The sequence below is a fragment of the Chroicocephalus ridibundus genome, chromosome 1, assembly GCF_963924245.1.
Source record: "Chroicocephalus ridibundus chromosome 1, bChrRid1.1, whole genome shotgun sequence".
Classification (NCBI taxonomy): Eukaryota; Metazoa; Chordata; class Aves; order Charadriiformes; family Laridae; genus Chroicocephalus; species Chroicocephalus ridibundus.
In genome coordinates, this window is record NC_086284.1 from 159,049,914 (window position 1) to 159,062,766 (window position 12,853).

The following is a 12,853-nucleotide window of genomic DNA, read 5'->3' on the forward strand; positions in this document are numbered from 1 at the left end:
TGGTAGAAAAACTGCCTTAAAATTTCAACTAACTTCTTCCAACTATTTTTATTAGAATGCCAAATATAATTTGTAAAAAAAATAAGATCCTAGTCAAACTTGAATCTACCCAATAATAGTTGGAAGTGTATGAAGCTATCAAAGCTTTCTTGTATTTCCTGCACTAAGTCATCGATTTAAACTATTTATATTCTACATTTTAGCATAATATATATTGCTAGCATGAAATATAACCTTAATAATTAAAAGCACTTGCATTTTTACAATGCTCAAAAGTTTGATTCTACTTTGAGAATCCATTCATGCTTCAAATTAATATTAAATTATTACTTTTGGAAGTTTTTTTAAGGAAAAAATAAGAACTCTTAACAAAGGGATTCATAAGGCCTAATGGCTAACTTAGCAAAATGGGTGAGTTTTGCTTGACTTTAAAACAGAAACAACAGACAAAATTTTTATCACATTTTAGTTAATTTCAAAGGAAACCAAATATCTTACAATACATATGCACATCCATTTTGTACATTGTCTGATTACAAAAATTAATGCTTTTTTATATACTGTCAATACAATTAAATGAAGATACACCACCAAAAATTTCTGCTTGAAAAGATTCAGTATCCTTTCCCACATAAAATCATACTGATCTGATGTCTCGGCAAAATTCAGGGCCAAACCCTGTTGAATTTAAAAACACCAAAGCTTCATGTGTCAGTACAAATATTGTTTTCTGAAGTGAACCACTGCTCCCATACATTGCTACATTAAAACAGTTTATTACCCATTCATATAGAGAGGCACTTTTGCTTTTATATTTACAATGCTTATTACTATACCTTGATCATTTTCATTTGATTACAACCCTCTCTTTGTAATCAAGAAATAACAACATTGTATTCTTTGGAATATAACACACCAGACAAAGTATCTGTCAAATAACCATTAGTTGTTCTTTTACTGCGTATTTTTTTATTAGCATACATTTCTCCCAAATCCCAATTGAATAGTACAAATGGGGGGGATGAACTGTCACTGTGCTTTAAAGACTGTCAACATCAATAAATGTATACTAAATCTAAATGACAAGTTACAGAATTCTCAATTTTCCCATGGGCTAAAAAAAAAAAAAAAAAAAAGCAGCAACAACAGAAATTTGCAAAATGTTTTGGAATGCAAGATCAAGGACCTGTTAAGCTGATCCCAAACAACTTTGTCTTCCAACATTTTATCTAGTTGGCAACATCCACTGCAATAAATGCAGCTACATTTCTTTAGGTAGCCCTTTTTATAAAAAAGGATAACATGGCCATGAACTAACAGCTGTAAAGTAAGATCCGTTGAAAACTGCCTACATACAGGTTTCCTGCAATTATTATTTTTTTGTTTTGTTTTGTCACAGCTCCAGCAGCTTAGATATCACGAAGAGTACTGCAGAGATTCTAACTGTAGATGCATGATTTTTTTTCTTCATATCAACACAGTTAAATGTCAAACCATAAAAGACACTTATGAGAGATTTTAAATGTGTATCACATGTTGAGGTAGACTGATCTCCAAAATAAAGCTCTTCTACACTTTGATTCGTTCATGTCCAACTTCCTTTTGGATCCTTCTCCTTGGAAAAATCTTTCGTTTAAGTGCAATTAGCTGAAGAGAGGAAAAAAAAAAACAACCAAACAAATATTAAGTTCTCTGCTGGGCTAGAGGTGCACAGCTGGTCAGGCATTCACCCTAGAAACTATAAAATCTGTACCATCCATGTTTAATTAAGTAAATACTGTCCTTTTTTTTTTTTGCTCCCTGCACAGGAAGAGTTATTTACTCAACTTCATCTATTTGGTGTACGTGTTTCCACAGGACTTCTTAATAACCAGAATACAAGCAGAAAGTAAAAAAAAAAATATAGTATGCCTATATTCTGATTATTTTAAAGTTAATCTGTGTATTTAAATTAATGTAACATCAAACTACATTCAGTTTCCAAAAGATCAACAAAAAGCCGGCATCTTAAAACAGTATTTATATACCTAGCTATACTAGTGAGTTGAATACCCCCTTCTAAAACCAACTTACTAATGGAGCGCAAGTTTTCAAACATATACAAAAGGCTGAAAATCAGGGGAAAGATTCATGCAAAAGTTACAGGTGGGAAAAAAAAATAAATAATCAAAAGCCAACCTTTCAAGAATTACACCCTCTTCATCACACCACGGAAAGTGTTACTTAAGGCCCCAACCTGCAAAGAATTACCCATATGATTTGTTCCATGGACTCCCTCTAAGTTTAGCAGGATTAATCATGTTCACGAAAGCCATTTTACGCTTGCAGAAGTGGAGGGTTTTTTCCTTCGAGTCAGATTCAAAGCCTTTTGAATTCAATAGAAGTCTTTGCAATTACTTAGGGATGAGATTTAGATAAGGCCCCTAAATAGCCTGAGATTCTCTTCAGGAGTAGAGTATTGCTATTACTTAAATTTTCTACCTGTTGACTTTGCACTTTCAGCTATATGTATGTTAATAGACCAAGACTTTCAAAAACAATTACTGATTTTGGACATACAAATTTAGCACACTTATGAGGGACCTGACAGTCACAAAGCACCTGAAAAGGGAACAACAACTCTCCTTCACCCCCCTAAGACTCTCTTTTCAAGGAATCTCAACATGAAGATTTAAAAATTAAAGCAATCTAATCATCAGTTATGTACCGTTCTCACTTCCTCTATGAAGGAAAAATCCTAGCTACTTGTCAAAACCTATGTAAGAAATCCACTTTATGTTATCCTGAAGATACAGCAATCTATTAAATGTTATAGAATTAATAAGATTATATTAATTTTACCTGTTCAGCAAAAAATGAGATGACTGTAAATACAATCAGTGTTACTAGAACACAGTGGGTCCAGAATTTGAGCTTGTCTCTATATGCCCTCCTGCACAAAGAAAGAAGGAAACAGAAAACCAGCTTCATATATTATAAATGCAAATATATAAATTTTAAAGAGTTTCCATGACATCAGGCAAAGGAAGATTTTATAATACTTAAAGCGTGGCTAGAAAGAAGATGGAGGCTCTCTCTTCAGGAAGAGCCACATGCCAAGGACAAGGGGCAACAGGTACAAGTGGGACTGGGAGAGGTTTCATCTTGATATAAGATTATTTTTTTTTTGACAGCGAGAACAACCATTCACTGGAACAACTTTCCCAGGGATGTGGTGGAGTCTCCACCACTGGAGGTCTTCAAAACACATCTGGACAGGGTGCTAGAAAATGTCATCTAGGCTCCCTTTCCCCACAAAACGTTGGGCCAGGTGATCTTTCAAGGTCCCTTCCAACCTGGCCCATCCTATGATTCCGTCAAACATTTTGATAAACATGGATTTCCACCAGCACTTCAAGCGTGCTTTAACCCACCCTGGTGTAAACCTGCTTTGTCTACAAATAAGCCAAAATAAAGTGTTCTTTTGAAGCTAACAAAGGCTTGCTAAATGTCCTCAAAAAGGGAGGCAACAATATGTCTATTTCTCCAGTCCAAATTTCAGCTGACTGCTGAAATGGGTTTGCGCCTCACTCCCTCTGCCACTGCTACAGCAAGGCTTGTAGCACAACAGCCCACGCCTATTCTTGTTGCCTACAATCCTTCTGATTCCTTCTACAGTTCCTCTAGTATTTTTTCTTTCCTTACTAATAGCTATTTTCTCGTAACTTGCTGATCAGCAACAAAGTTCCTATATTAGTCTTCTTGTTCTCATTTTTATCACTCTACCTACCAACATTTTGCTTGTATTCTTTAATCAACTACCCCAATTTCAGAAGTTATTATTTGTAAAATGGCAAGAGGTAAACACAGATAAAAATTTCACACATTAGGTAAAAGAGACACGTGTATCTTTACTGATGATTATCCAGCTGCTTATTGCTGTCTGACTGATAAAAAAAATCACTTAGAAACATAAAAGTTTATATTGCCCCTCTGAAACAGGCATTCCAAACAACGTGGTTTTTTTTTTTTTTTTTTTACACTTAAAGACAGACAGAAGTCCTTAATTACTTTTTTTAAAAAAAAAACAAAACCAAAATATTTTCTTTAAAGTAGGTTAGGGCCAATCAATGAAGTGTTAAGGACCATACTGACTTTATGAGCACCAAAAAAACCCAAATCCTGCAAACCTCAAATTTTCGTCCATTCAGATCTTTTCACGTTATTTTCACAGTTAACTCCTTCATGACAATACTGGGGAAAAAAAATGGCTTGTACCAGTATGTTCTATAATTATATGCTATCGTACTACAATAACTTGAAGAAAACATGTGTAACATACCATTCTTGGAGTTCATGCATGTGAAGGAAACGATTCCGGTATTCTCTTGGCAGTTCAAATTGAGATGGTATGGGAAACATTGATTCATAAAAATCCCTAAGCACTGCTTTCACTGTCTGAGCATCCTTATGATTGTGATCAATATTGTCATTTAGGCAAACAAATTTTCTAGAAAACACAAAGTCATTGTTAGACTATTTCTTTAACAATATACCAAAGGTACTGGCAAACCAAGAACACAAACAGAATCCTTCTAAAGAAAATTGATACAGTATCCTTTTTAAGGCCAATTTGATATATTTGGTAATGGTAATCAGTTTCCTTTTTGTTGCATTATTTTAAATTACTTTTAGTTTAATTGTAAGAGCACCAAGGCTTACAGCAAGTCAAAACTGCCTAGGAATCCAATGACAAGCCACATTTCTTTCTCTTCTATTTATATAATGCTGCCATCTAATGGGCTCTAGTATGCATCATCCCAGAGCCCGCCACTGGATACAAACAGCAGGTTAGAAGGCCAGCATTACGATTTGGGTAAGGGTTTTTATAGTTTTAAATAAATTATCAGGACTAAAGTATCCTAAATAACAAAGTGAATTTCACCATAGGAGGTAAAAATACTAAATGATTAATATTTTATTGTGTATGCTGCAGTATTCAGAGAAAGTCAACATAAAAACTATGGAAGATTGTACAAAAGAAGGCAAAGCTTGGTCCCCAGGCTTTGAGTTACTAAGAACACGATATAAATTGAGCAGGACGTGACTTGAATCACAGACCCAAAGCTAAACTTGTATAATCAATCAAAATACAAACAATAACCTGGATAGAATTTATATGGAAATCACTGTGACCAAGTAAGCATGTTGCCAACAACGCCTCTTGCAGAGAGTTATTTCTCATACAAGAAACACTCATCCATGTAAGTTACCAGAAATTACTGAAACTAAAGCAGCAGCTCGTGTGCTAGACTGCTATGTACCCTTGGCCACTCTGACCTGGAGCTTGACAACAAAAATTCCCTTTCCCACATATGGGCAAGGTTATGTGCTTTATTTATATTGTGAGATACAAGACCCTTACATTTTCCCCAGAGAGAGAAATCATATCTGGTGACATATGCCTTGTAATTGCTAACCTTTGTAAGTAAGTCGTTCTGGTCAGCTGTATTCTCTATAGTATGGTGTGCTCTTTCAAAGAGCAAAGTTCAGACTTCCTCCATGGAAGCTGGAAATAAGCAGACCTCTAGAGCACGTGAATCGGCCTACAGAGGGCATTACCACTTTTCCTCAGTCTGTGCTGAACCTGGCATAATTGGTAACCTTGCTCTAGACAATTACATGCAGGGGAAAATACGCCTCTCCTCTTCAAAGACGAGCAGGCCATGTCTACACTATCAAGTAATACTATACAAAGCAGCTGGTTATGGCAATCATATGTCTACACTATAAGCATTTTGGGAGTTCACTCTGGACTATCCCTGACCTTGTCCCTTGGACTGGCAGCTCCTTAGCCCTGGGAATGCAGTAGCTGCACTCCTGGAGTATATATCCCTGTTTAGCTTCAGCTGAAAGTGATGCAGTTTACAGACTGAGAGGTACCTACACATAGACAAACTAAAGCATGGTAAGTGGGAGCAATGAGAGTATTAACCTATTTCAAGTGGAAAGACTGTTTTAATGCATCCAAAAGAAACGAAATCTGACAATCCTTTGGAAATTCCAGAATTAATGCCTAGATGGTTAAGACTCACTTTATCTTAAAGATGCAAAACAAACCTTTTAGGCAGATCAGTAAGCGAACAATACTTTTAGTTCCTCCTAAGAGAGGCACTTGAATACCTGTTTTTAGAGACTGTGTATAATTATTGTGTTGTTTTATATGCAGGGAAAACATAGCAAAGAGAAGGAAATGTCATGCCTACACAGCCGTGCCAGCTCTCCTTTGCTAACAAGATATGACTACAGTCCTGCACTGTACTTTGCAGGAATACAGCCCAAGTAATTGACTCCAGTTGACGAACCAGCCAACAATCTGGGAGTACAGTACGCTATTGTTCCTTCAGAGAAAAAAAACCCAAAAGTGTATTCATATATGGAGTCTCAGGCTGAGTCCATAATAGCATGCCAGTCCGTCAAATGAAAATTTGGAAAGATTCCAGACAGCTCAGCTCACCTGCCTCATCTTGCCTGCTGAGGTTCCTGAGATGACAGACTAGACACCCTCACTCAAACACATCCCCACCTAAGGATGCAATCAGTCCATAGAATGGGTGGCTCCATTTTAAGTTGCTAGAAGGCCTCAATACATGAGGCATACTCATACCACAACCAACATAGCGTCAGGTTGAAGTCTGACATCAGCAACAACCTTTCAAAACATGAAGCCAGTGATTGCAAGCATGAACTTGACAACTGAAGGTGAGAAACTCATGTTATGTGCCTTCCTTGGGCCTAACACAAAGCCTGAAATCATGCCTACGTTTCAAGAAAAAGTTCTAGCCAGTGGATACAAAGAAATGGGGAAGAAAGAGGAAGAGGCAGGATGAGTCTGGGCACTGCCCACTTTTCTTTTGAACTGGGTCATTGTGGGAACTGGAATGCAGGAGTTCTGTGGCCAGAAGGCACTCTTGTAAGGAGGAGCAATAGATACAAACCACCTTCAGCTGCAAAGTATCTCAAGACTAGCAGTCCCCTTTCTGAATGAATGACCTAGCAAGCAGTACAGTATAAGAGGCAAGTGAAAACCTGCTCTTTATCTACAAATGCAAATAATGGTGTAGCTTTACAGGCAGCTGAGATTACACGGTAGCTTGCTGTGACCTGCAAGAGGTGGTTTCACTTGCCCTGGCCCAAGGTACCTGGTCCTACTTTCCTCTTTGCTCTGTTTTTTTGACATTTGTCAGACCCCCTTACTTGAGGCCAAACTCATTAAAGTGGCAGAGAACTCTCCAGTTTTCTGAAGACAGAAGCAAGATGCAAGACGAGTGAGCAACCGACAGGGAGGAAGGAGAGGAGACGGGAGGAGGCACTGTCTCACTTTTAAGGCAGCTGGCTAGTAAATTATCTCACCATGTCTTGTTGAAGCCTAGTCTTATGCAATGGGCTCAGTGCAGAAGCATTTAGCTGTAGCCAAGCAGATTCAGACTTGACCCTCAAATACAGCATCCTCTGCTTTGAAAGGTGGTTGCTGTGAAATGTTTTCCAAGACATTTATTTTCCCCATTTACCTCACAGTCATTTCAGGAGCTTACTCTCAGGAGCCAACACTGCAGACCCTACTCTCGGATTTGAGTATCTAAACCTTTCACCACTGCAGAACAGAAAAACAGAGAACTACCTTCCGGCTTTGTATGGTTTCTCACCAAACATTAAAAATAAAATAAAAATAAAATAAAAATAAAATAAAAATAAAATAAAAATAAAATAAAAATAAAATAAAAATAAAATAAAAATAAAATAAAAATAAAATAAAAATAAAATAAAAATAAAAATACCGCTTGCCATGTTGTAACAGAGCACAAAAGCATAATGGATATGCAAAGCTGATTTTATAACAAAATAACCCACACCTAAGTTTTATTTTAAAATTGCTACATAATGCAGATCAAAATGCTCTTCCTTGAAAATAAAACTACCTGCTGTATGACCTCTAGAAGAGAAAAAAAAATAAAAGCCTCAAAAGTGTCTGAAGTTTATCTATAAATTTCCAAAGTTTTTAGATATATAAAAATGTATCAGAAATTAATGAGATCATCCCTAGCATGACAGAGAGAGCGGTCAGTCAGCTCCAGTTAAATAGAAAAAATCAGAAGTACTTTTCGTTAAAATTGGTCTTGCCCTGTAACACACAGTATAGAAATACACTGCAATAAGTTGTTTTTCTTTCAATGCACAGTTTAAACAGTTGAAGCAGAAAATGAAAGTGACCTCAAAACTTCATACAAATCAAGAAACAGGATACCTGGGATTTTTTCGTATGTCATCCAGCTGACCAACCACATGAGAAACATTTGTGCGGATCATTTTGAAGGCAATTTCCTCTTCTCCCATGATTTCAAACCTTATTGTTAAAAAAAAAATAAAATAAATATTTATACATCAATAGAAGAACCTAAAGTCAGGTTCCATAAATATTAACTTAATATTTGATTTAATAATTTATTTCTAATGTGACTGTCCAACCTCCATTAGAAATTATAATTTGTTTTCTACCAGTATATTTACATTTTTCAGCTAATGTACAGAACCACTTTCCTGTAGATTTTTTAGTAGCCACCCATAAACCAAGGAACTGAATTTTAATACAAATTATGTAAACTACAAGTTTGGGCATAAGAGTAACAAATAATCTAGAAGTCGACATAATACTTACTATGCTTTTTAAAATTATTTATTTATTACACACACAAAATTTACAATTGTAATTTGTAATTACATTTCAGACATGAGAAAACATGTTCTTAGTATCCAATCACTAATCCCAGAAAAAAATCTTAAAATAAAGAAGCGTATATAAAACTACAGCCTTAAATACAAATAAAACCTTCCTCACCCATCTAATCAATAACCTGCAGACACAGATGTATATGAAATGCAGAAATATATAATTTCTGAAGGATATCTTGAGTTTAAAAGGGGGTCAAATGCTCTTTCAGCAGTCTTACTAGAGGTACCACACTTATATTTTTTCCATTTTTTGTCTCAATGTAAGAAAAGACCCTGCCTACTCCTTCAAGCCTCACCTGACAACATACTCCATTTAAGCTCCCAAAATTAATACTACAGTTATTCAATACTGAAGTTCAACAGAACAAGAGCAGTTCATATCTTAAACTGACTTATAATGCATTTATATCATTTATTTCATATTCTATCATTTATATCATTTATATAATCATTTATATCATTTATTTATATCATTAAGCACAGCAAACCCTTGCCTCCCAACATTTTTCAAACTCATTTGTTGTGTTAGCTTTTCAGTTTTAGCATAAACTTCCCTGGGAAGAGGAGAATTACTTATGAAGCTTACAGCACAACTTGAGGTACTATGAATTAACGTATAATAATGTCCAAAAGCTGCCCTAAACAGCATCTGTAACCTTCTTTCATTCTACAGTTTTATTTAACTTTCTAGCCACTCCTGGGGGAACTGCACGCTTCAGAGACTCCCCACAACTCTCCCCTGCCCAACACCACTGGTGGGACCATGGACAGGAGACCACGCTATAAGCTCCACGCCATAGCAAACAGCCTTGGCGTGGAATTGATTTGACAGGTTTCAGAGAAGAAAGATCTAAGAGAATCTGATCTCAGGCAGATCTACGCAAATACAATTATTAAAACAAACCCACGGTCACGATCATGTTTTGTCCTGCCCTTTCCAAAAAGGGATGGAAACCCTTTTCTTGTCCCTCTCCCTCCCTGTCACTCCTCCTCCTTGCAGGAAAGCTACAAGGTAGTTAGGGCTAAAATGCTTTCTCTTTTCTTTTTTTAAGCTTCAGTAGAAGAAAGGATGAAGCGGATTTACAACTTCTAGGTAGAGGACAGGTTTTCCTTCTTTATATGCTACTTTAACTGCCTTCACTCACTACATATAGTCAATTTATATAGCCATCTAAAGACACTCTGCCTTACACAAATTAGGGTCTGGCCCAAGATGACACCAAGTAGCATGGAAATATTTAGTCTACTAAATAAGAAACCATGAAAAAAAAAAAAATCACATCATTCTGCACAATAAAACATAGGTAAGTACATACCAGTATGTTTCTTCAGTTCCACTGTTAAAATAAATTGAGCTGAGATTTGTTAACATGCACATAGAATTTTTGACCATGAATATATTTCTTCTACTTCTTATTGCTTTATAAAACCTAGCATGGCTTTTCACAGGACTGTAACAACATACCTGTATTTGTTTTTGTCCTTGTATGCCTTACGGATTCTGTCAGTCACAGGTTTGCAATTAGTCACTAGGTTTTTTGTTACTGGAGGCTGTAAGAAAACATTGCTTAGATTATAGGTTACTGAAAATTACAGGGTCTGTTTTAAAGATGTGCTTTGTGGAAAACTTATATTAGCTAGAAATGCTTGCGTACACTTTCCTGGAATGAAAAGCCCTAGTTTCTCGATCAACTGTTGAGGGGAAAACCAAACAAACTGGCGCATAACGATTTGTTATGCATGCAAATATTACATAAAAAATACACATTATTTTTGGCAAAAACACTGCAACTTCTAGATCTCATCCCCAATAAAATATTCAGAAATTTTAGCTCATTTGACAGCTGTCTTTGACATTCCTCTGGTAGAGAAGTAACACTGGCCAGGCAAACTCTGCAGAAAAGCTGATACACATGAGGCCTTATTTCTAACACAAGCTATGCTGAAACAATTCTGGGAAATAAAATCCCTATTCTCAGGGAAGAATATTTCTATGGTAGTAGATTCATTCCAAGAAATTTAGCTGTGGCAGACAACAGAAGTAAAAATAAATTAGGCCTCTGTGCTAAACACAAACACTATTTTGTCACTATTTGAACTGACTGATAACATTAGTACATTAGGTAGCACTGCTTAGATTAGTAATATTTTAATAACTCTCCAAAAAGATTAGTTATTTGACATTGTTCCCAACCACTGAGACTTATTTTTAACCCCATCTTAAAACATATTCATAGCAGCCATCCCTTATTACTACTCTTCAAAATTTTTACTTCATAGAATTTTGCAAACCGAATTGAGAGTAATAAAGATGCAAAATGAAGTAAGGCTATACTGGATGTAATGTCCTCTCAAATTCTCAAATCCATGTTTCCTTTTCTTCAAATATATATAATTCCAGCAGATTTTAATGAGAATTTAACCACTAAAATAGAAATTAAGAACTTAAATCCTTAAGGAACATAGAACATCTAGTCCTAAGACCTCAATTTTCACAGAATCACAGAATGGTTAAGGTTGGAAGGGACCTTGGGAGCTCATCTGGTCCAACGCCCCTGCTCATCCAGGGACACCTAGTGCCAGTTGCCCAGGACTATGTCCAGATGGCTTTTGAATATCTCCAAGGATGGAGAGTGCCCATAAATGGGCAACCTGCACCACCGCTTGGTCAGCCTCACAGTAGAAAAGCGTGCTGATGTTTAGAGGGAACCTCATGTTTTCAGTTTCTGCCCACTGCTTCTGGTCCTGTCACTGGGCACCACTGAGAAGAGTCTGCCTCCATCTTATTTGTGCCCTCCATTCAGATATTTATATTCATTGATGAGATTACCCTTTGAGACTATTCTTCTTTAGGCTAAACAATCTCAGCTCTCTCAGCCTTTCCTCACAAGGAGAAATGCTTCTGTCCCTTGATCACCTTCATGGCCCTGCACTGGACTCCTTCCAATATGGCCATGCGTCCCCTGTACTGAGGAGCCTGGAACTGGACACAGAACTCCAGGTGTGGCCTCACCAGTGATGAGTAGAAGGGAAGGGTCACTTCCCTTGACCTGCTGACAATACTGTCTAATGCGGCCCATTATCCCTCTTCGTCACAAGGGCACACTGATGGCTCATGTTCAACTTGGTGTCCACCAGGACCCCCAGGTCCTTTTCTTCCAAGCTGCTTTCCTGATGGGTAGCCGCCAGCATAACACTGGTGCAAAGGGTTGTTCCTCCCAGTGTGCAGGACTTCGCACTTCACCTTGCCAAACTTCATGGGGTTCCTGTCAGCCCATCTTTGGAATTTAAAAGGAGTTAGTCTGAAGCCTTCAAATTAGGAAGAATTATTCTAAAGACGTCCACCTGATGGTTTGGTGTTTTTTTTGGATTTTGTTTTGCTTTTAAATACATAGGTTATAATTCAGATAAGGACTTACTGGGAAGTTATAGTCAGAGAGCTATTTGGCTTACTGTATTTTAGGTTCACAACAGTGAATTTTCTTAACAAGGATGACTTTAAATCCCATATATAATAACATACTGAAGCTCAGCTTGTCTGTTTTTGAAGGAGATTAATGGCTTTATAAGTCAGGAAGTAGCTTGTAAAATTGTCATTTTATAACACTTACCTCCTGTACACACAAGTAGAGATTTTTGTACATACTTTCCTTACAGAAATCCAACCAGCTTTTCAAGCCCAGTAAATGCTCAGGAAAGAAACCAAGCATATTTCAAGACCAATGTTTCTTACCAGATTGGGATCATAATATGCTTCCTGAGTTGGTGGAATGACATGGATCTGAGTGATGTTGGCAGGAAGAGATTTAGAGCAGTTTATTAGCATTTGTTCTAGACCCGTCAAATCCTAACAGAAAGAGGAAAAAAAAAAAAAAAAAAAAAAAAAGGATAATCCTGTTTTCTCACTGACATAGTTCTAAAAATCCAGGGTGCACAGACATATTTAGTGTTATCTACATAACAAAATTCCATGCTACCGGACTCCCCATACGCCTAAAGTAAAGCAAATGCGTAGGGCATAGTTGTACTGAGACCAGATAAAGCACGACTTAAAGTCACTTTCATTTAAAAACGGAAAACACAC

General features: G+C 36.7%; 1 protein-coding gene across 4 annotated transcripts in view; it reads right to left on the minus strand.

The window, feature by feature from the left end:
* Positions 1 to 451: 451 nt before the first annotated feature.
* Positions 452 to 12,853, minus strand: part of GNPTAB (N-acetylglucosamine-1-phosphate transferase subunits alpha and beta) — a 46,493-nt gene continuing 34,091 nt past the window's right edge. For 3 of the 4 annotated variants that reach the window (XM_063320564.1, XM_063320584.1, XM_063320589.1), the window contains 6 exons: positions 12,503 to 12,616; positions 10,235 to 10,320; positions 8,285 to 8,383; positions 4,322 to 4,489; positions 2,842 to 2,932; positions 452 to 1,647 (listed from right to left, as the gene is read on the minus strand). In XM_063320564.1, coding sequence (XP_063176634.1) covers positions 1,570 to 1,647; positions 2,842 to 2,932; positions 4,322 to 4,489; positions 8,285 to 8,383; positions 10,235 to 10,320; positions 12,503 to 12,616 — 636 coding nt within the window. In that variant the 3' untranslated portion in view covers positions 452 to 1,569. Of the gene's footprint in view, positions 1,648 to 2,178; positions 2,237 to 2,841; positions 2,933 to 4,321; positions 4,490 to 8,284; positions 8,384 to 10,234; positions 10,321 to 12,502; positions 12,617 to 12,853 lie in introns of all 4 variants that reach the window. The other variant, XM_063320575.1, reaches the window with a different exon arrangement.